This window comes from Falco rusticolus, chromosome 8 (assembly GCF_015220075.1).
Source record: "Falco rusticolus isolate bFalRus1 chromosome 8, bFalRus1.pri, whole genome shotgun sequence".
Lineage (NCBI taxonomy): Eukaryota > Metazoa > Chordata > Aves > Falconiformes > Falconidae > Falco > Falco rusticolus.
This window is the reverse complement of record NC_051194.1, coordinates 45120135-45143006: the sequence shown is the minus strand read 5'-3', so window position 1 is coordinate 45143006 and position 22872 is coordinate 45120135. Positions and strand designations below refer to the sequence as shown.

At 39.5% G+C, this 22872-nt stretch overlaps 1 protein-coding gene and 1 long non-coding RNA gene across 6 annotated transcripts in view; one reads left to right on the top strand and one right to left on the bottom strand.

Annotated features, from left to right (window-relative positions):
• Nucleotides 1–4896: 4896 nt before the first annotated feature.
• ITGA6 (integrin subunit alpha 6) overlaps nucleotides 4897–22872 on the bottom strand; it is a 47409-nt gene continuing 29433 nt past the window's right edge. For 2 of the 3 annotated variants that reach the window (XM_037397082.1, XM_037397080.1), the window contains exons 8-25: nucleotides 22666–22754; nucleotides 21813–21940; nucleotides 19975–20070; nucleotides 19398–19459; nucleotides 17951–18108; nucleotides 16740–16895; nucleotides 15901–16016; nucleotides 14798–14987; nucleotides 14630–14713; nucleotides 14353–14432; nucleotides 14126–14203; nucleotides 13918–14020; nucleotides 12638–12811; nucleotides 11320–11418; nucleotides 10857–10967; nucleotides 10675–10773; nucleotides 10212–10337; nucleotides 4897–6975 (exon numbers count right to left, since the gene is read on the bottom strand). In XM_037397082.1, coding sequence (XP_037252979.1) covers nucleotides 6817–6975; nucleotides 10212–10337; nucleotides 10675–10773; nucleotides 10857–10967; nucleotides 11320–11418; nucleotides 12638–12811; nucleotides 13918–14020; nucleotides 14126–14203; nucleotides 14353–14432; nucleotides 14630–14713; nucleotides 14798–14987; nucleotides 15901–16016; nucleotides 16740–16895; nucleotides 17951–18108; nucleotides 19398–19459; nucleotides 19975–20070; nucleotides 21813–21940; nucleotides 22666–22754 — 2108 coding nt within the window. In that variant the 3' untranslated portion in view covers nucleotides 4897–6816. Of the gene's footprint in view, nucleotides 6976–8615; nucleotides 8746–10211; nucleotides 10338–10674; nucleotides 10774–10856; nucleotides 10968–11319; nucleotides 11419–12637; nucleotides 12812–13917; nucleotides 14021–14125; nucleotides 14204–14352; nucleotides 14433–14629; nucleotides 14714–14797; nucleotides 14988–15900; nucleotides 16017–16739; nucleotides 16896–17950; nucleotides 18109–19397; nucleotides 19460–19974; nucleotides 20071–21812; nucleotides 21941–22665; nucleotides 22755–22872 lie in introns of all 3 variants that reach the window. The other variant, XM_037397081.1, reaches the window with a different exon arrangement.
• LOC119152185 lies at nucleotides 5639–21804 on the top strand. 3 transcript variants are annotated; one of them, XR_005105711.1, is made up of 6 exons: nucleotides 5639–5712; nucleotides 6871–7080; nucleotides 10459–10531; nucleotides 11345–11466; nucleotides 18281–18750; nucleotides 20954–21804. It is a non-coding gene; the product is annotated as an uncharacterized LOC119152185 (long non-coding RNA). The 3 variants fall into 3 exon arrangements; XR_005105712.1 differs by lacking the exons at nucleotides 10459–10531; nucleotides 11345–11466; nucleotides 20954–21804 and having other exon boundaries at nucleotides 18281–18963; XR_005105710.1 differs by lacking the exons at nucleotides 10459–10531; nucleotides 11345–11466; nucleotides 18281–18750; nucleotides 20954–21804 and adding an exon at nucleotides 13292–13903.

Genomic DNA, 22872 nt, shown 5'->3' with positions numbered 1-22872 from the left:
TGAGTGGAATGCGTGGATTTGTTGGTTAAAAAGTACTTGGACTGTATGTCACACTAAATGACTTTACTAGTTGTTAGGATGCTAATGCAACATGTGAGGTACCAAACAGTGGTATTTAATAGTTTCTTGGCCTGCTCTGGTAGAACTATCCAGAACACTAACAAAAAAGGTAGTTAAGAGGGATTATAAGCATTTCTGGAAAAACTTACTGCAGTGTAGGTATTGGATCCTGTAATTCAAAATTGATACAATACAGTACAATAGTGGATCTGGCGCTATAGGATTTGTGTCTTTTATTGTGGATACCTGTATTTGCCACATACATTTATCTTCTGACACCAACTCTTAAATATTGCTTGGTTTCCTTTAAATGTGCCATGTACCCATGACTTGTCCGTGACCTGATAGCGGGGATGGATATCCAGTGGCCTCTGCTAGAGCAGGAATCGTTTTGCTGTTTGTCATACTAATCTGTTCAGTGCTTTGTTGGATTGCTTGGAGCCTCCTATTAGAGAGATGAAGATACTATAATGGTTTTGTTGTTGTTGTTTTATTGAAATACAGAAAACATTGATTCATTCTACCTCTAGAGGCAGTTTTCTGAGCAGTGACATAATATAAGGACCAATAATAGGTAAGAATGAAACTGTGTTTCAGGATTAGACTGCGTCATCTGGTTTGTAATCAGGCTGTACCTGCATCTTGTGTCAAAAAATTGTCCTGTTTTTTGGCTTGTTCTGTTCTGATCAGGGAATGGTGGCCAATGGGGTGAACTAACAGCTTATCTGGCTCTGCAAGTCTACAAATACAGTTTACAGACAATTTTTGCTTTATTGCTGCTTGTATGCCACTCCCAGAAGCACCAAGTAGTAGCTTACGCTGCTCAAGTTTGTAATAGTTTGGGACTCCTACTTAAGAACTGCTGTGCATAAAACCAGTTGTGAACCAGCACTAGTTTAAAGCACTGCCTACAAGCAGTAAGTTGGGTGTTTGTAAGTTGTTGCAATTTCTTACAATGGCTCGGGATTGGCTTCATATTTTATGCTTGTACATTACTGTCTCATTGCCTGATGTTTCAACTTACAGGCATGCCTTGAAAACTGGCCTACTGCCTAGTTATTTTTGGACAGCAGTCCTCAGCCAGATGTAGCAAAGGCTTTCAGAGGCTAGATAAGTCACAGCACTTTGTAAGCTAGAGCCCATTCTCAATAATGTAAATGGCGAGCACTTTTAGGGAAAGTCATGCAGGATGAGCAGTCACAGAAGCAACTGTGGATAAAGAATTGTGGGTAATTATTTAAATGTTGTGTTCTGAGCAGAACAAACCCTCTTTGTTTACCTAAAGGCATTTTCGTGGTCTTGTTTAAACTACTGATCAGATACTGATCTACGTTAAAATATTGGAGAGTGTTTTGAATTCTCTTTCTCTCTTCCCTTCTCCCCTTCCTTTTTAAAACCTGTTTCTGTCATTGATGATCTTCTGGGGGCTTACTCTGATCTGATCCAGTGTGATGGTAGCTGGAATTCTGATGTGCCAATTTGTGTAAATTCTTACGCAAAGCAAAAAGGAGAACTGTATTATTTTTGTCACTTGGCATTTTTCTACTCATATTCCTGCTTATTGGTGTTCCTGAAATTATAACACACTGGATCCACAATTTAAACGGGACAAATCAGACTTTGAGATAATTGAAAACATAGCATTTAACCTAAGTTTTAACCTAAGCAATTACTACTTTTTTTTTCTTTTCCCCCCAATTTAAGATTTAACAAGATAATTGGAAGCATAGCATTCTTGCAGGGTGTTCCATAGAAAGACTTCTTGGTTTGTTAAGGTGATACATAATAACCCCTTACTGGAAGTCACCATTCTTGCTTGCTGCGGGTACTCATGCTTTTTTTCTTTTCCTCCCTTTCCTCCAAAATAGGTGCATCATAGATTAGGAAGAAAACCTAGGTTGCCAGGTACTGATATCTGTAGACTGTCTCTTCTTTTTTTTTAGTGGCTTATATGCTTTGCTATGATGCCTCCACAGTCATCTGGTCCATCTATCTGTGTCTCTTTTCAGCTTGTATACTTACTCAGCACAAAGGCTTTTCATTGTTCTTGGGTTTTTGTCAGCAAGTTCAGCTGCTTTTACTATGCTGGAAAATTCTCAGGGCTACATTGGTTTGATGTGGCTTTGGTCTCTTTTGCAGGAGTAGAAATAAAAAGGGCAACAAAGCTGGTAAAAAATATGGAGGGGGTTCTGTAAGAGTTAATGAAATTGTAGTTATTTCAACATACAGATGGGTAATTAAACTTTGGAGTTTGTGTATTTTTGCCATGTACAACTTTGTGACTCAAGATCAGAAGGCAGTGGAAGACATTTAATGATTACCATGGATGGTTTTTTCTTCCATAGGAAAAATACACTTAGCTACTGAAGTTGAGCACCAACTTTTTGTGGGAACAGGAACAGCAGAGGATCACCAACATGCCACTTAACTGTTGGCCATTGTCGGAGGTGGGATGCTGATTCAGGTGGATCTGTGGTCTGGTCCAGGATGGCTGGTTTTAAGTTGTTCTTCCTCGCTAAGCTAGAATCAGTCACAGGCTGTCCTGTAAGCTGGTTGGCAATGATATGCTTCTTGGCTCTGTAATGTTAATTGTTGGTCCCCTCTGCTTCAAGAAAACAAGTAATATCCCACAAACATTTATTTTAATCAATTTAGCAGTTGTATTATTTCACATGCTTCTGGCAACATTATTTGACTCTTTTTGTCCTTTCCTTCCCTATCCTCTGAAGACACTGAGATAGGTAAGAGGAAATGAAGGGCTGGCACTGTACATCAATGGCGAGCAGCAGGGGTATATATGTTGTTCTGCCATAGTTAGGTAAGCAGCAGCACAGACACCTCAGCTTGTTAAAAACTCAGTTCTCTGGTTTCTAGGCTCTTTGAGGCAGGTATGGCCCTGAAAAGGTGCTGCTTGCAAACAACCATTCTGCGGAGCTAAAAATTGAAGGACAAAAGGTGACTGTCTTCAAGTATGGAAAACACAAACTGCCAGTCCCCCACCCCCACCACAGTATCACACAGGCTGGGGATTAAGGCCAATTTCTGTGGTGGTATCTCAGAGTGAGGAGTTGCAGTGTTTTTCTCACAAGGATCACGGTTAAGACTCCAGCAAAGTTTACAAGGTTATAAAGGTGTATGGTATTACTTATGAATCCAGGGCCTGGGAAGACAAATGGAGATTTAAAGATGCCAGAGTGCTGGGATAAAAACCGAACCAACTGCTTACACAGCCAACACAGGGAAATACGCTGCCTGCATTCTTCTCGTCACACAGCGACATGCTGCCAGGCAGGCCACCCAAAGCATGTGCATGAGCCTCTGCTGGCTCAGAGCACTGGGTCCAGCTGCCTCCTGACACTCACCTACTCTGTGCTGGGAGAAGTCACTTCAGTTGTTTGTACCTAGGCAGCTTTCTGGTTCTGTGTGTGTTTATTTTGGTTAAGGCATGCTGCTGCAGTGACTGTGTTAGCATTGTAATGTGGCCGCTCTGAATGCGGACTGGCGTTTCAGTGCCACTATCATCTTCCGTGTTGATTCCTGACATATACATCAAGGCAACCTGCGCGGTCTCTTCTTCCTTCCACATATCACTTCTGCACAGGTTAGTGAAGCTATGCCGTGATGGTCCCTTATATTGAAAGTTTCTCTCCTAAGATCTCTCTCCGGTGCTGTGACAGTTAAACGTATATGCAGGTATTGCAGTTTACTAGCATTCCATTTATGTACGTTAGGTTATATAGTTTGTCTGTGTAGATTATATATATACACGCACTGCATATAGCAAATACGGTATGTTAATATGTATATGTACATATATAAAACATATACTGTTATGTATAGTACTGTACTACTGTGTATATAGTATATACAACATCTCATACTAACTAGGTGTGTATAGTAATATGAGCATATATAAAACCTAACATACTATATTGTACTATGCTTCTTCTGATCAGCTATTTTTCTCCCAGTCCCTACTTTGTCTTGTGGTGGGCAAATGTTTGTGGGTGTAGCTATGCAAGTTAGTGTAACTGTTTAATAAATGCAGGTTGAGTCCACATCTTTGACGTGCTCTGCAAGATCTAGCAGCATCTTCTGGTTCTAGCCCTACAAGCTGCTCAGCTGCAACAGCAAACACTGGTCTAAGCATGTGTCCAGTCAACCCTTACCTTCAGGCTTCGTTGTAGCAAAAGGTCTTCCCTTTCAGCAAAGGCAAGCAAAGCATCCTGTGAAGGTCAACATCTTAAAAATGGAGATAAGCCACAAGTTTTCACTGTTGGGTCGTCCCGCCCCCTGGAAATCTTTTTGCCTTTTGGTTTGGGTTTTTTTAATGGACTTGAAGCTGGACCCTGCAATAATGTAATTGACTGTCAGTATCAAACTTGCACCGCTAACTATAGATAGATATGTGAAGCCCTTGACTAATTATGGGGGCTGCATCCATCTTCCCTAGTTCCAGGCACACCTGTCTGGCAGGGGGGGCCTTTTAGAAGACTGCTTGCATTGAAGGGAGCCTGCAGTGTGAGTGAAGTGTGGAGGGAGAGGGTAGCTCTGCCCCACGGCAGGAGCTGACACTTGGTTTGCCAGAGCCTGCTCTGCCATACTCCGTGCCTGACTTACCAACACTGGAAACTGCAACAAGCAGCCAAGAGCCTGCTCAGTGAGGTGGCACATCAGCTCCTGCAGCTGCCTTACCTACCTTTGCATGGCAGAGGACACCAAGAGTTATGGCAGCATTGAGAATGAGACAATTTGTTAAAGCTTGCAACTTTCAGCTTACTCTTCTAGTGAACTTAGCTCAGTTAATTATGATAAATCACTATTACCAAACCAATGTTTAATTAAAAAAAGAATTTATTTCACACTTCTATACAAATATCCACAGGTAATTTCTAATCATGGAATGATGTAGCATTGCTAGCTGATATAAAAAAAAAGATAAAAGTATACCAGTGACATGACTTACTTTTCAAGAACTTTCAGTTTAAAACTGTTAAGATGTTCATCTTCTTAGGCGAAGGCCAAAACCTGCTTTTAAATCCAAGGCTATTTGTCAAACTAGTCTTAGCCCCTGATTAGCCTGGCTTCTGAAGCTGCTGAACCTTTCAGCAAGTAAGACAGAATTCTAAAATCTCAAAAACTGAGTAACAGCTAAATACGTGTGTAAGTGTTCATAAAATCAGGGTCACAGCATACTAAGATTATTTAGCAGACAGATGAGTCATTAAATTAATGCACTTTCTATAATGATAACATTTTAGGTGACCACGCCTTCCAAGAAGGTATGTTCAAAGTTAGTAGTAAAAACAGTTGCCAACTGCCCTCGTAGCAGGTTTTTACCCTATGGGGGGGGAAAAAGTACCAAGAGGTTTTTGCATAGTTCAAATTACTAGCAATTAATGTGCATACTTTTTGAGCAGAATTTTGTTTTACATGGAATAAACAATTGTGAACTAAGTCTTTGTTCTTAAATAGTACCAACACTTTAGAACATGGGTGAAAAAGTAAACTCTTTAAATAGTTTTATCAGATGTGTTTATCAGTAATGTAACTATTGTAACATAACATTATGGTTCTACTTTTATCAACATTCAGGTATTCAAGAGGATTCAGTAGTCTCAACATGGATCAACTCCGCTCCCCATCATTAAGGTAAGTTAGGCATTTAGAGCCTCCTTCAAGTGCTATGTAACAGTTGCAGTAGTCAATGCCTTTTGCCAAACAGTAAGTCCTTATGAACCTGGAGAGCTGTTTCCAGAGAACCTCTCACTTTCTTGCAGTGAGGTTAAAACTGTATAAAAATCCTACTTCTGTATGGTGTCCAAATCGTTAAATAGTCTGAAGTAATATACAAATTGTGTTACAAGACCTGATAATTTCTATTATATAAAGTTACAAGTACGAGGAATAAAAAGCCCACATACACATCACTGGAATAAATATTTACATTTTTAGAACGCATTGGCACCTTCAGTGACTTATTAAAATGCAGTGAAAGCCTCAGGTCTTATACTCTTAAGTTCAAAAACACAGTGGATTTGAAAGTTCAGTTAAGTCTTTGGCCTAACAGCTAGTCAAAGACAGTGATTTATAACAAAAATAAATACAAAAATGACTAAAATGTATATATACAAAAAGTACATCTAATATTCAAGCCTCTCTTAAAAAAAACACCTGTGTATATTTGCTGTGAACAAGAATCACACAGTCTGATCCTGGAAAAAAAAGTAATATTGAGCAACATGACCTATTGCACATGTAATTTAAGATGATGCTTCTCGTTAAGCCCTAACTACTGCAGCAGGCAAAGTTCATGACTAAAGTAGATTTGCAGGTCTTCAGATTTACTTGAACAAAGTGTTAAGTTAAGGCCACTGTGTGTTTATAATGGATTGAGGGAAGGATGGAGAACCTGTCTTGACCTTAGTCATGCATTCCTTGCATACCTGTGAAGAGGGTTAGGATCACTGAAAAGGTCTGCTGTAGTGGTTTTGCAGAAAAGACCCCATATCAACAGAGTATCTTATGAAGCGTGAGCTAGATTTGAAGGTGGAAAGAGGCAGTCTGGCAATTAAATAATGCAAATAAAGTCTGTTGAAGCAATTTTAACTGTGCAAACAAAAGCCGCAATATAAGTAGTAATATCTACAATCAAATGCTCAATGTCCATAGTGTTCATAGGTTTAACTCCATCGGTATTCCAGTAATGAAAACCTGGACGTTTATCTGAACTGTGTGGATGAAAAGAATTTTTCCCTAAGAATAACTTTCGTTTTCATTCCATTTTGTGAACCATTGTTTTGTCTCGAGGTCTTTGCATTTCCCATCTTTGAGCTGTCGCTCTTCTTTTCGAATTCTTACAGCATGATACCGGGGGACACTGTCTTCGTACCTAGAACGCTGGAAGAACCCGCACTGGGGCAAAGAAGAAAAAGAACAGTTTAGGTTCAGTTTGCTGCCAAAGTGCTGCTACAATTATGGGAGGCAGTAAATTCTTCCTTTGCACAGACAGATGTACAAGTAAGCAAACCGAAGACAAAAATAACATAGGCCAAAAACGTAGCCTGTGTAGCTGTAAAAATGTGAGTCAGCAGGTCTACATTAGTTGTTCCAGCAGCCAATAAAGACAAATGGCACAGTCTGACAATCTGGTGGTAATCTAATACCTTAAAAATATTCCCTCCACCAACTTTTCTAAATTTGTTTTACAAGTCTTTTAAGTCTTCTTACAAAGCTATTAATTCACATAATAAGAGAATTTAATGCTACACAGACAAGTAGGTACAGTTCAGAAAAGCTTGCTTCTCCTCAATCAGTCTTCCTGTATGGCAACGTGATTTAGCTAAGATTTCCAGGACCTTCAAGAAAAGTTACAGTAGGGCTTTGTTTTTCAAAGCACCAACTCCACTACTGTCACCTGAACTAACTACACATGCAGCGTTAGAACATGAGTCTTCCTTAGTTTGCTGTAGGATAAAAACCAGACCTAATTTGAAAGTTGTGTAATGTCCCATGACACAAGTCTCCCTACGTGAAATCTAGTACAGCTTATCTGTGCCCTGCAATTTTTTTATCGAAAGCTACTGTAAAAACTGATTTTAAATATTGAGGAATGGACTGACATTAATTTTAAAACAAAAATGGAGTTATGGCCACAGCGTTACAAAGAGGATGACTGGTAGACACTCCAGTTTAGATGCTTATTATTGTGCCATCCAGCTGTCATTAGATACTGCTAGAAAAAAAAAAAAAAGAGGCTGAAATGGCAAGGTTTTGTTCATAGTATTTGGGGTGGTGGGATTTTTGTGTTTGGTTGGTCAGGGTTGGTTTTTTTAAATATAATTTTTAAAAAATTACATCAAGGCATAGACCAAATCTTTAGCCATCTCTTAGTTAAGATTTCATTAAACACTGTTTTGACATGTTTTAGTTAAGAATTCTTCCCCACTCCCTCGTCCCAAGCATCACTTATTAATAGAATGTACATGCATGTAGTAACTTGAATAAAGGTTGCTAGGAACATAAATCATCATGCATCTAGTAGCTTCAGCAGAGGAAAGTCTGTTCCTAGAAAAGTAATACCTTAGAATTGAAGGAAAACAGATGTTTCCACAGCAATTAAATTCTCATTATGAAAACCCCTTTCATTAGAAGCAACATGTACCTTTTAGCATGCACCGAAGGTTAGTAAAGCAAGTTTACCGTCCATGTAGTCTTAGCTTTAAATCTTAACTCTGCAGTGTTGATTACCATCTCTCAAGCTTAAAACCTTACTTGTACTATTAAAACATAAATCAAAAAAAAGACCAAAAACCATTGCAACAGATCAACATGTCTTCTAAAGAAATAGACAAGAAGCTTTTTAGACCAAGGTAAATGCGTCTGTGTTTGTTCTCGTGCACCAAAAGCTAAAAATCTATCGACAGAATGAGCAAGCAAGTATGATAGTTTGGAATCCAAATGTTAATAGAACATATGCAGTAAAAGCTGCTTCATTAGCCACCGCAACCATAGCATGTGCCACAGCTAAAAATTAAAAAAAAATCATCAATTACCAATTACAGCAGTAGATCAATACTATGCATCAGAAGTAAGCCTCTCTTTATCAGATGGCTGAGCATGGATCTCAGCCTTGTGATATGTGGCATCGTAATGATCTTTCTTATTTCTCTTGAAGAAACCACACTACAAGGAAGCAAGGTATTTAGTCAATTTTTCTGGACTGGAAGAAGTCAAACCTATTAAAACTGACTTAAGTCTGTGAACTGTCTTCCCATTATCCCTTCACAGGGAAAAAAAAAAAAATCACAAGAACTCAGCTGTTTCTAGATCTGAGAACTTCTTGGACTAACTCAATCTGTAAAATAATAGAGTAACCTGAGGTAAATGATACTATTTTAGAGGCGTTTTGATAAAATTTTAATAAATCTTTTAAAGAAAAGTTACTATAAAGTATGTACACAGGAATTAAAGCTGGCTGTGAAGAGCAAAAAGAAGTCTAAAAGGAATCCTGTTTGTGGAGTGGTGCACAGGATAGACAAAAACATAGGGTAGAACCAAAATTAGTACTGCTTTGACATGTACAACACACGCATTTGTCTTAAACCGATCATTTAACTGATGTTGAAGTACTGTATTTGTCCTTTGTAAGATGGCACAGTGTTTGTCATCAAAAGAAGCATTTTACACACATTTTACATGTGCGAAAAATGTATTTTCATGTGCAGTAAAACAGCAGCAGTTATATAACCTACGAGCCCACCTGAAGTATTAATTAATCAAGGAAGATCTGCAGCAGGGGCTGGGCATTTATTAGAAAATAAGTCTGAACTATCCTGTGAAAAGTCACCTGCAGCAAATAGTAGCTCCTCAGCAAAGCTAACTGCTGTCCTTTCGCCAGAAGAAAGTGCTAGATAGGATATTCTTCTTCACCTCTTCCTTCTTACTAACGTTCTGCTATCCCATAACAGCAAATACTAACTGCCTATGCCTGTAAAAACTAAGACTAAAAGGACTGCCCTGTTATACTTGGAACCATAATTAGTTGTAAAAATGCCAACAAAAGTAGTTAGAAAAATAGGTACTTGATTATTTTTTTTTTTCCCTTTTGGAAATTGCTAACCTTTTGTTATACACACATACTCCTTTAGGGTTTCTAAGATAGAAAGCCGACGCTACAGAAATTGACCAAGACACCTGGCTACATATTATTTCTGCACCTTCTGGTTATTTTACTTAATCTACTGTCAGCTTAATGGTATTCCTATTGTTACGAGAACAAAGCCCTGCTAACATTTGTAGATATTTCACGTGAAGTTTTACACCTAACTGCAGAAGCCCGTTAGCTGTACTCATCTGTATCAAATTAACTATGGTCTCCAAACACTTGTCCTGAGTTTTGCTCGGAGCTCAAGTACTTCCTTTTTAGGATGTGAAAACAGAAAAATTTCGTAACAAGTCTTCCCATATAACCATTTTCATTCCAAATGTTGCAAAACTGAGAAACAGATAAAGGTAACGTATGGCTTGGGCAAATTTGCTCTATTTTTAGTCCCAAATACAAACCAAAATAAATAATTGGCTTAATTAGTCTGCTGTCTTGTCAGTTGTAGACAAGGAAATAAAAAATAGCCAGACAAATAAAAGCTCACCTTCCATAGTAAGAACACCAACAGTGCAAGCATCAGTATTCCAGCAAAAATAGCCACTGAGATGATCCACCAAGGTACTCCTGTATAAAGTGCTACTGGTTTTGCAGGAAAGACAGTAACACGCACCTAAAGGAGAGAAGATACATGAGGATGGGAGGAGCACTTCAGAGGCATCCGTGTTTAATAGGAAGGACAATTTATACAATCTTAATCTCTTATCTAACAACATGTCTTCTCTCATCTACAGTATGTTTTTGAAGAAAAAGTTCCTACTGGTATCATTTCAATATGGCAGTGAATTTTCCCAACCCAATTGAAAGGTAAAAATAATAATTCAAAACTCAGCTAAACATTTAGCTACTGTTGTTTTAAAATGTTTTGGGTTCCCTTCCCCCCACCACCCTTTGAGATAAGCTGGAAACATCACACCCACAACATGGTTAGCATTAAACATTCAACTTACCTGAGCAGCTTCATTTGTGAGTTTAACATTCTTAGCTGCAGCAGGAACACTAATCGAAGCCCTAACAACAACGTCCAGGTAGTTCATTTTGGAGTATTCCTGTTCCAAAATAAGATACGGACATTAGACACAGAACAGGAAAGAACTCCAACCTTCCAAAAATGGCGGGTAAGAGGACTTACTTCTAAGAAAGTACTGTTCCACAGCCTGGAACGCAGCACGATAGATGCCTTGCTGTCTAAACCCTTCAGGGGACATTTTATGTCCACACAGCGTGCATTCACATTGCAGTCCTGCAATTACAACTTTCTACATGTAAATAAAAGCACATCCTCACAAACCGTTTTTTAAAACACTGAGATTAAAAACTGGGTTATATGCGTCACATTTATGTGCAAGAACCAACATCTGTTCCTGCTGACAGCAATAGGAAAATTTTATGTAGGTAACGATACATAAATTCTTTCCTATTTCTCTCTTACCAGTAGATACTCTAAGCGGTCAAATTTTAGAAGTGTCGATACTTGAATTTAAGATGAAAACAAAGCAGAGAGATACCTTCTTGCACCCTGTCAAACTGAGAAAAGCCCTCTTACAAGTGCAGTGGGAGGTATCTGACGAGACTACTCAGTGTAATACGCTTACCAAGGTTTTGTATTTCCTTTCTGAGAATAAAGAAAATGTCTTGCCATCTGTAATCTGCCTCTCTGCAACCTCACGCTTCCTTCTTGAATTATGGGATTCCTAAAAAGAAGAAAAAAGTAAGAGTAAGAAGAGTTTTAGTAGTTTATCGTAAGTATCTCTTCATTCTTACCCCTTGCAAGCACAGATATCAGCAGTGTTTTCTTGTTCCGCGATCAGCACATGAGTGCCATCATTCTATATCCATACTTGTCTACATTCACTTCTAATGGTATATTCAGGACAATTACTAGAATTTGAGATTACCTAAAGAAAGGTCAACTGACTACGTTCTTTAATAGGTCAAGAAGGTTTTAGATTTATAAAGCTTTCAATGTTATTTCCACTGTTGTTCTATATAAAGGTTATTAATGTTACTGTGCTATAAGTAAGATTGTGCTGAGATATGTGCATGTTTTTTTAACATTTAATTACACTTGCTGAAAATTTTTCTAACTAATGCAGTGATCTAACAAGAATGGGTTTGTGTGCCTGCAGTTTTAATGGTGAAAATCATAATCTTAACATTATATGAAGGAAAAAAAAAAAGACAAGAAAGGCTTAGGGCAGGGGTCCTCAAACCTTTTAACCAGGGGGCCGGCACGCGGACGCAGTGGCAGGCAGTCACCTGCGGCTGCTTGGTTTCCCCCCCAACCCCCGGCGGGGGGGGGTGGGGGGTTCTGTCAATACCGGGGGCCGGACTGAGGACCCTGGGGGGCCGTATCGGGCCCGTGGGCCGTACTTTGAGGACCCCTGGCTTAGGGTTTAGGAAAAAAAATTTGCTAGATAGGCACAATGAAGGGCTATGAAACTTGCTTCAGAAATTCCTTTTCTTGTATTTGTTATAAATAAGTAAATTTAAGTGCAAGCCCCTTCTCTTCAAAAAAGTACATGGAATTCACCCAGGCTGGGGAGATGTTTACTGTTGTTCATTGTCTTCTGTGTAAGAATTCGATCAGATTTCAATAATGCTGATGAAATTTGTTAAAGCAATCAGCAGCGTCATCCTGTAAGAGCATATGACAGCAGTGCCCACTGCAGAAAGAGTCACCATGATACAGCACCTCCATTTCAGCATATTACCTTCATTAACTGTTACTAAGTCTCCTGATAAGTTTAACACTTGACACATTGCTCATGTATTGAGCTTATGAGCTGCTTAAGACAAAAAATCAAAAAAAAACCCAAAACCCAACTGGAGGCAAGCTCTTCCACCCTGCTATCCCATGCTGCAGTGCCTTCATGTTGTACTAATTCATAAACAGAAGAGAGGGTAACGTACCGCAACACGCAAACTATTGATTTCCTTCTCGGGTTGACAGGAGACTTTTTCCAAGCCTTTGGAATCTATTTTCATCAAATAGAGCAGCCATTTGCCATTACTAATTTCTTTTGGCCACTGGATGTCCAGGGAAGCAGTACCAAATGTTTTCAGTGGTCTGCCCAAGTTAGTTACCTGTTAAAACAAACATTCTTTAAACTCTGAAATACTTTTTAAAGATAATCTCTTCTTGATTGAAACGGTTACTGACTTGGGCAAGTTTTAAGCCCACACTGGTAACAGGCAGATGAAAGACAGCTGACGGAGTATAAAGCAAAGCATATACTGGAACTAGCACACTTGGGTAGCAAGTAAGTAGAGTTTAAACATGCAAGTATTAAAATTGTCTAACGTGAACTTTCTAAGCTGTTGATTTTTAGAAATGTATCTTAATGTGAAACAACAACTCCAATTTAGAGTTAACAAATAATTCTGTTACAGAGGCAAATTGCAAGTTTATGAGGAACTCTGCACAGAAAGATAACCAGCTCTTGCTCTTCTAAAGCGCGGGAGTTATTTCCCAACCTATTTTTTTGCTTTCTTAGCATTACCATTTATGACAGCAAGTTCTAAAACAGATGTTCTATCTGCGTCTACTTTAATACACGCATGCAGGTAACAGAAGGAAGTGAAGGACTGAAAGAGATGGACATGAATCCTGACAAACTACAATGTACAAAGACAGCAGGGCTTGCGTGAGTGATGCAGAAAAAGCAACTCTCTTGCTGATAAACAGTTTTTGCAGAACCAAAACCGTCTCTCTCAGCCTTCTTGATTTATTTGTGAGGCGGAAGACCAAAAGAGTGCAACAGACCTACACATTCACAGTGGCTCCTGCAGTGTCATCTTGTACCTGCTCAGTCCTGCATGCAGTAAGCACGTACACTCCCTGCCTGTGTGCATCAGCTCACACCAGGACATGCCACAGACAGGCTTCTGGGTTGAAGTTTTGTTCCCTGCCTGCACGGGGGTTTGTGCTGCATGGCTGAGTGCACGAACTGCTCTGGAAAAATGCGTACAGCCAGCCTCAGGACACTTCCTCAACACAGGACTGGAAAACATCAAGGCCTAAAGAAGCTTTGTTCTGCAGTTAGACTACATATTCTGATCAGGAAGTCAGGATTTGGGGACAAGAAAAGCCAATTTCAAATCCAGCAACTTTTCCAAGTATTTGTATGCCTAAAGAGAGAAGCTGTTCATTTGATTAAAAGCAGCTGTTGACATTAATCTAGACTACTCACTCTGAATTCATACTCTATGAGGTTTCCAATATTATCTTCAGATTTCATAGCACTCTCACCAACGATGTCACCTCCAAAATATACCTGAGAAGGCTTAGCCACTCTTTTCCGTTGGGGGTGGGGAAGGAGAAAAATCAGATTTTAATGAAATCTGCAGTAAAACTGTCATCCCCAGCCCCCCCCCGTTTGTTACGCTATCAACACTTACCCAGCAAGTGATAAAAGCAATTCAAGAACCACTTTAGCACTAGCTGTAATTGGAGTTGAATTAACTTGAGTGCTTGTTCTACAAGGAAAAGGAAACGATGCTGTTTATTTTACAAATTCAGCAGTTTCCACTTTACCATGAAATTGCTTTTGCGAACCAAACATGGTAATTCAAAATGTGTACAACTGTATATAAAAACGTAGCGTGCACACACAAAGAAAACTTACGTTTCCAACTTCAAATTAATGTCCAAGTCTGTTGTATCAACATTAACTTTACTGGTACTTAAGATCAGATAAAAGGTTACCTAGACAAGAAAGAATATCCATGAAATATGTAAAAATTTTATAAAATATATTAATACATGCAATACTGTAAGAAATACACCATCAAGCTCTAGAGTTAAAAGGACATATCCAAATCAAATTTCCAGGTATGACACACAGAAACTTTGGACACATGCAATCAGGATTGTATAGCTTGAGTAAAACAGGTGCAACTTACATTGGAATTTCTTTTGAAAGGATTTCCAAGTTCACACTCTGCTTGAGAACCATTCTGGTTAGCACCACATGTTAGCTGTTTCTCCTGATTAAACAGAATACATTTAGAAGTAAAAATATGCTGAAAATATTTTAAAAATTGAACCTCTTTTCTCTTAAAAATACTTACAGGATAACCTCTCATCTCCCTGAATGCAGAATATGTCAGACTGTCTGGAAAAGTTGCAATTAGTTTAGCTTCATACGCATCTTCACCATCTTTTTGTGGATTCTTTGCATCAGATGGACTGTTTGTCACCGTTATTTCCAGGGCGATATCCTTCTGATCTTTCAGCACGAGCACTGGCATGCCGTTTTCACTGCAGAAATGGAGTATACAAGGTTGCGTGCATTAGGAAAACAAACACGTATGAAAGTTTGCTTCTCACTATGGTTTATCCAAATACAATTCCCTCTATGAGGGAAGAGCTACTGTAAGACCACAAACACATGAATGGTCATAGGGTTTTTTTCCCAGACCAGTATTTTGTCTCTGAAAGTGACCCGAAGTTGACAGGATGGAACAAACTGGTACACTCCTCGAGTAATCAAGAGTTCATAGTGTTTCTGAAAGGCCACTTGCATCTGACTTATGTTTAATAGCATGAATTTTCTCTGAATAAATCTACTGATCTACTTTTTCTTGTAAGGTATACGTGGTTTTGGCTTCCGAGTCAGGTTGTGGCACTCACTGCTAAAGGTGACCGTCAACAGTCAGTCACCTCACTTCCTTTTGTTTGTTTTACACCTCTTTTCTCATTTCACTAGCCATCCGGGGGGAGGGATGCAGCAGGGTGTTAGGTGTGCATTATGATGAATAGATTTCTCTGTTCCCTTCTCTGTAACTGCTTGTCTCAGGCTACCAGACTATAAGTATATCATGTTGTCATACAATCGAATTTCATCTCGAAAATAGTTAACAGTATTGCAGACAGACTACTTGCAAGGCTGGTTTAGAATCTTATTTTTCCAGCGGTTAGAAACCTTTTTTCTAACTTTTAGCCCACAGCTGCACAGTTGTGCCAACTTTGTATCCCTTTGACTCTTAGCCACCAAGCTCATCCCCATTCCCCCACCCTCCTCACCCTGACAGACCAGCACTACTACTACACAGGGCTGTGTTTGCCAGACTAACGGAACAAAGCTGCTCTACCTCCCAAAATCCTCTCCTAAAAGTTCTTTTAGGCACTTGTTCATAACTGGAATTTTAGCAATGCATTAATCAAGGCTTACATCGGTAAATAAGTAAACCTGTCTTCGTTTCCTTCTCTAGCGCAAAACCGGTACTGAAGTTTCAGATTGCTGTGACATTCATTGTCTTCTCCACATCCTTCTTTTAAGAACTCCACCTAAATAAAACCAAAGGACTTTTACTGCATGCCACATGATACTAGCTTAGAACAAGATTTCTGATGTGCACTGCATAAAGCATCTACAGGGAACCGGGAGATGCTTTCCTGGGTAGAGTAAGATTTTAACCTGACTCTACTTCTTGACTGTCAATAGAGTTTTCCTTTGTAAGACACAGCCCTTGAAGCTGGTAATTTAGAACTTTAAATGTGACTCAAGGGCAAAGTTAGATAATTCTAAGTGAGAGGTACACTTCTAATGAGGAAAAACATCCTTAAGGCTGATTCTTCAATGAGCATTGAGGAAATGAGATCTTTTACCTGAGATATTCCTTCTCTTTTACTTCACTGCTGCAGAGCTCTAACACTGTTACGCAGCATCCTAAGCATGGAAGAATTAGACTGTGCATTATTTTGTCATGTGGGGCAAGTGTTCACAGCAGGAGATGATGGCCAAAGTCCATTCCCTCCTAAACTTGTTGGGCAGAGGAAAAAAAAACTAGCAGCTATACCATCTTCACTTTTGTTGCAAAAGAAACAGGATCTAGTTCCTAAAATTTTGTAACAAGTTCCTAAACAAAATACAAAATCTAAGCCAGTAGTTACAAGTCCAGCGCCACCCCAGGTATTTCCTTCGGTCATAATTTAGCTTTCTACAGTCTTTAAAATTCAGTGATGTAACAACGTGCAGATTTATGGGAAAATGTGATATCAAAGGCTTACTTTTGTGGTCTTTGTTTCAGATTCATTTGAATTTAGAATTGGTATAAGATCCGGAAGGGCTCTCTCTTTTCGTGTGGAAGGTGAGCTAGACTCCAGGCCAGCAACTTTAACACTGACTGATACTGGAATAGGGCGTAGCTTATCTTTAATTTTTTCCTGTTAAAATATTTTAAATGACACAGTTAGTGTACAGTCCAGAGAAGAAAAACAGCACAAAGACTAGCTTTTGATACAGATTTTAGAACAAGCAATAAAGCAAAAAGTCTTTTTTGCTACATTTTGCAGTATTAAAACCATTCACTATATAGAAATGCAGCATTTTCTAGAAACATGCAAGAACACAAGGAGCCCAGCCCTACTGGTGTTTTGGGGTTTTTTTAAATGGCTTCCCAACCTCATGATTTCCGTCACCCTCAAGAATTCCTAGGAGCAACAGATAGTAACTCGGGCAAGTGAAATTCACACTACAACAATAAAATCACACACTGCAACAGGCTGCCCAGAGAAGTTGTGGATGCCCCATCCCTGAAAGTGTTCAAGGCCAGGCTGGATGGGGCTTTGAGCAACCTATCTCATGAAAGGTGTCCCTGCCCACAGCAGCGGCTGGAATGAGACGATCTTTAAGATCCCTTCCAACCCAAACAATTCTATGATCCTATTGCATAATTTCAAGCTCTTTAATTGGCTGTGGTCAAAAGCAAGCGTGGAGGCTGGCTCGCTCATTAGTGCAGAGCCACAGATAGAGAATTTGTTCAGCAGCTGCTGGAATGCCACTCTGAAGGGCCAGTGCAGCACATAGCAAGCTTTCTTGCCCTGCCCATTTATCCCCTCTGAAACCCATGGATTAAAATTCTTTTCCTAGCCAGTCACACTGTTAAATTCTATAAGTTACTTCTGTTGGAAACGGCTCTCCATTTTTGGCATTTATTCCATCTCTGTTGTTCTAAATTAGTTCAGCTCTATTGACCTCCAGAGCATGCTGCAGTGGCTACAGCTTTTATTCACACTTTGTGAGAAAGGCAACAGGAAGCAGCATGTGTGCAGGGAGTAGTAAGGTGCTACTTAACTACAGCTGTTTTCTAGTTTTGAAGCTTTTATTTCATGTGACTTTTGAGTTACATACAAAGGTACCATGAGGCTGAAAAAAAAAAAGAGCATGGTTTTGGTTTAAGTATATCTAAATGGAATAAAAATAAAATACGCTGCCTTACCTGCAGTACAAGCTTGGTTGTCACACACTCTTTTGAGTTCTGCCCCCTTAGGGTTGTACTTGCAGTAAACTGATCGGAGAGGTGGTCCTTAAACCGTACCCTGGACGGCAGGCCTAACTGCCTCCTCTCGTTTTCTGCTTCAAATGTATAGTTGATCTCTATATGAAGAAATAAAGTAGGTCAGTATACAAAACAACCCTCACCTTATCAAAAAGAACTTTTAATCCCCCCCCCAGGTATTATCTTACAACGTTATTCTAGGACTGTTTCAGCCAGTGCTGGGCTTCACAAGCTGTTTTCATTATTTACAAAACCTTCTCCACCTGTCAGTTTTGTCCCTCTCCAGGTGAGGGTACCCCGTGCGTGTGTCTGAAGGGAACTTTGAGCCAAATGCTTTCACCCCAGGAGAACCCACCCCTGGAGCTGGAATGGCTGCTGCGGAGCCAGCAGAGGGCAGAGACACGGACCTCGGTACCCATGCCTGGTTTGTCCCAAAGGGCACCTACGCAGCCAGCAGGGTTTTGAGGTCAAGGTGCGCTGTTAATTTTAATACTGAAAGCAGAAGTGTGACTAGAGCTTTCTAGTTGTATGCCGAGGCATGTTTTGATAGATCTGAGCTCTGTGCCTCTTCTCATCATCTCTGTATTCAGTGCAATGTTGCAAGGATGGGAACAGCACCAAGCGTGCCAGGGCTCAGGAGCACGCAGACAGGCACAGGTGAGCTGCCTGCCAAGAGCTGGAAGCACTGGACCTGTTGAAGGACCAGGACCTTATTCAGGCACATCCTATGGATTTTAAAAGTAAGTGAGAACATCAAGACCGGAGGAGAAGGAGGTTTGGGCTTAAAATTCTTCTCATTTCATCTCAAAATCTTACAGTTTTCTAATGTGTAGTAACAGCAACATTGTAACTAGAAAAACAGGAGACATGAGAAACGAACACTTTACATTTGTAACTATATTTATGGCACAGTCTTCCAGGCTTCTGTTAATAAAAAGATTTTTTTTATTTCAGTTACTGATTTCTACAAAACCATTTTCATGAATACAGAATGCTGTTTTCTAGGGTAAGACTCTAGTAAGAAATAATGTTTACTAATGATACTTAAAATGGGCTTTTAGAACTGTTTTCTTCAGCAGCAGTAACCTAGAGAGGCAAAATGGTTTTGGTCTGTGTGGCAGCTGTTCGCTGGCAGTTGTATTACCTGTAAAACTTCAGCCTGTCCCCCACAGAACTTCCTAACACACCAGAATGACTCTAAATATACATTACTCTAAATACAGATAGCGTGATAGCTGACTGACCTTAGTAGTGAGTCACAGTTTAAACTTGACAGCCACAGTCCCAGACAAGCCACTATAATTTCAGTTCTATTCTTCCATGAGGAAGAAAACAAAAAACAAACCATGTGATAAACAGATGAAAAATATTTCTCTTCAAAACTTACTTATTCTTGGATTCAAATCACTGGGGTTTGCAGTATATTGAAAACATGCTTTCACATCCATCCTGTAAAAATCGTCAAGAAATTAGTATCCACTTCAATACAGCATGGTCTGACAGACTGAAAAGTTTTAATAGTCCACCGTCTGATACTGTCAGTCTTACGACTGTGGTTTTCATGCTAGAACAGTAATTTGCTGCTTACTAAACTGAATTACAAAGCAAGAAAAAATGGTTGATAAGCTATAAGAAAAAAGTATTTTCTGACATTTGCTCTTGCATCTACTCATGAGAAAGCTGTTCAAGTTAAGATACTTTTAAGTGTTAAAAGTACTAAAGTTTGTCACTTAAGTGGCAAAGTGACATTCATTTTCAAAAATGGACATTATGAACAGAATATATTCCACACCTTGTCTTTCGCACAGTAGTCATAGCAAATTGAGGAAGTCAGTATGATCACATGCAGATACATTTGCTTAACCTGCAAGACTGTCATATCCCTGTCACTTTAACATCATCACTAACTGAAATACACCGAGGATTCTGATATTGTTTTGTTGGTTTGGTTTTTTTTAATTTACCATATTTCACTAGGGTCCTCAGGGTTCTTTTTCTTTAGATCAATTCTGTCAGGCTGTACTGTAATGCTTCTTCTAATGCTTATCACAGGCCGAGATCTTCATTTGAGGAAAAAACGGGGAATGAAAAGAAGGGGTGAAAGAAGAAGGAAAAGTTTCTGTTAAGGTTAATGAAATAATTCATGTGAATCCCAGATGCCCTCCATGCCTGCGCTGATTTGCAGCAAAGACACCCCAGGAAACATAGTTTAGCTTTTATAATGGTTAGAAACAAAATTAAACTACTTATAGCTAAGCAAAGAAAGTCACGAAACACAATTGTATTAAATGCCTGACAGGGAAGCAGGGTATGTTAATGTCATGTTGCGGCTGTCATTTTATACACATTAAAAAAACAGAAAATTCAAAGTCATGGTTCCCACCACAATGGTAATTCGGCCCCTGTGAACAACTGTAGTACTAAAGTTCATTCAGATTAATGTTTGCAACAACTTTAATGTGGAGCCTGGGTTGCTGTGGGCAATGTTTTCATTTCCTGACTCCTCTGTAAGTAGGGCTGTATCCACAATGCAGCCCCACAGCTTCTCCCTTCTCTTCCCTCTTGGAAAGGACAAGAAACCACAGTTCACACCAACAAATGAATGAGCTGATCCCACCCTCATCAAAGCATCTAAGGCTTGTTTAAAGCGGCCAGTTAAGCCACCTCCTCCTTTTCTAGCAAATTTCTTTTAACTGGGCCCACCCACCCTTTTCACTGTTTGGCACCGTCACGCCACCATAAAGGTTTTTGTTCTCACCTCTGTAGAAGTTTTTGTACTGCCCTTATCAAGAAATTATTAAAGCTCCTTTTGAGTAAGCAGAACACTTAAACTAACCGACTTTCCTTCCACCTACTCTGTTCTCTTCCACAAGCAATGTGAGTTGTTTTTGTTGTTGGGTGTTGTCTCAGAGTTATCTAAGAACGGTTCAGTTATGTACACAGATAGAATACACCCTTGGAGATGGGATCATCAAAGAAATTGGAGGAAAGGTCGTTCTGCTTGAAAGGCAGTTGTTTGCATCCCCAGAGTTGAGATAAGCAGTTTGGAGTTTCTGCCTCTCCTCCTTTGGGACTGACAGCAACCACCGAAGACCTGAACTTGATGCAGCACTCACAGCTCTGAGGAGGAGACAGTCCTCTTCCTGCTCGTTACTAGTGATTCAGCTTAACAGTACATTAAACTGGAAACAAAGCAGAGGTCTGCAAAAGGCTGTGACCTCATCTCCAATTAAGGCATGTGCTACAGAAATCCAAAAGGACCCTATCTGCAGGGCTTCCTCAGAACTGTTTCTTGGACCCCACTGCAACCTCAGCAAGACTGTATGCCTCACTGCTTTTGGATCCTCAGCTACAAAAAGAGGGGTTTGGTTTGGTTTTATTCTATTTTCAGTAGAGCAGAATTAGATTTATGTAACAGCAGGGGACAAAAAGCTCTAACAAATGTATCAGTTAACTTCTTCCTTAAGGCAAAAGAATTACTTATCACCCTTAATCCCATCCAAAGACATGGGCATCCAAGTACCCGACCACAGGACAAAGCTGGGGTACAGATGCACTGCACACATCAGCGCTCCACAGTGACTGTCCACATTCACCCCCTCACCCTGCACTGCCTGTAAGGCAGCTTCTCAATAAGAGGAGGGGGATAAAGTAACAAAGTAATTTATGGAACCTCCAACTTCTAGAAGGAAAAATACACCCAGGCCAAGCACCTTTTTGCTCCTTCTAAGCAGTTTGGTTTTAAAAACTAAAACTAAAACCAAAACTTTGGTGTAATTAGTTATAGTTCTGTATATAATACCTGAACACAGATACAGAATCTGAAAGGGAACCAACAGCAATATCAGGGTAGGAATTTTTATCCAGGTCCATGTTTCCAGCAATAGAGTAACCAAAGAATCTGGTGCCTGTTTTTTCACCATCGAGAATCTAAAGAGCAAACAGATTGAGGGAATTCAGACATTTAAAAGCTATAAAAATGAAGTAAGTGAACATCGTTGTCTTATTGCCAGAAAAAAAACCAAAAGAGAGACCTCTGTGTTCAGGTAAATGACACCGAAGTGCCAAGATGATTTGCTTTTCTTCCAAGAAGTTACTTTGCGATAGCAACGAGTACCAGAAACGACTGTTTTGCATAGAAATGTTGCCTAGCTTATCTTTACTCATAGTATTTGTGCAGTATAGGCACCTGAAACTGAAAAAGCATTCTAGAAAGTATTCTAGGAAGTGTAATCAAGTTCCATTCTCACCTTGCCAACTGAACACAGTGGTCCTCAAGAAAAAAAGAAAAAGGCATAAACATTTCTTATTAAAAAAGAAAGTGAAGTAGTAGTTGTGAAAAGAGAAAATAAAGAAGCTAATTATTTTCCAGTCCTCAAATGTCTTTCAAAAAAACAAACCTTACTTATCTACATGCCTTTTTCCTTCTCTACATATTACTGGTGCCAAAGGACTGCCCCAGAAAGAAAAATGTGTATTAAAATGAAGAATTCCTAATTTTTCTGGTCAACAGTGCAATCTTGGAAGGGTCCTGTGCCTTTTCTGCATACCCACCACCCCACTTCATAGTAATGGCAAGGGAGAAGATGGATAGCTCAGTCATTCCTTTAATTTTGTGAAAGACTGATGATATGTAGTAAAGGTTATTTTGTTACCTGTGCTGGTTTTGTATTTATTCCATTCTTGGATCCGTGATAAATGTACACTTTGCCAAAACCATCATACGGAGCACCCACTGCAATATCTGTTGAAAATAAGTTGCAATATTTCAAATCATTCTTAATCTCTCTGCAGCTTGCAATGAAAATAAGGGTAGGGTGTTCCAAGTCTGGCATTAGCAAAAAGTCACACACATTTTTATT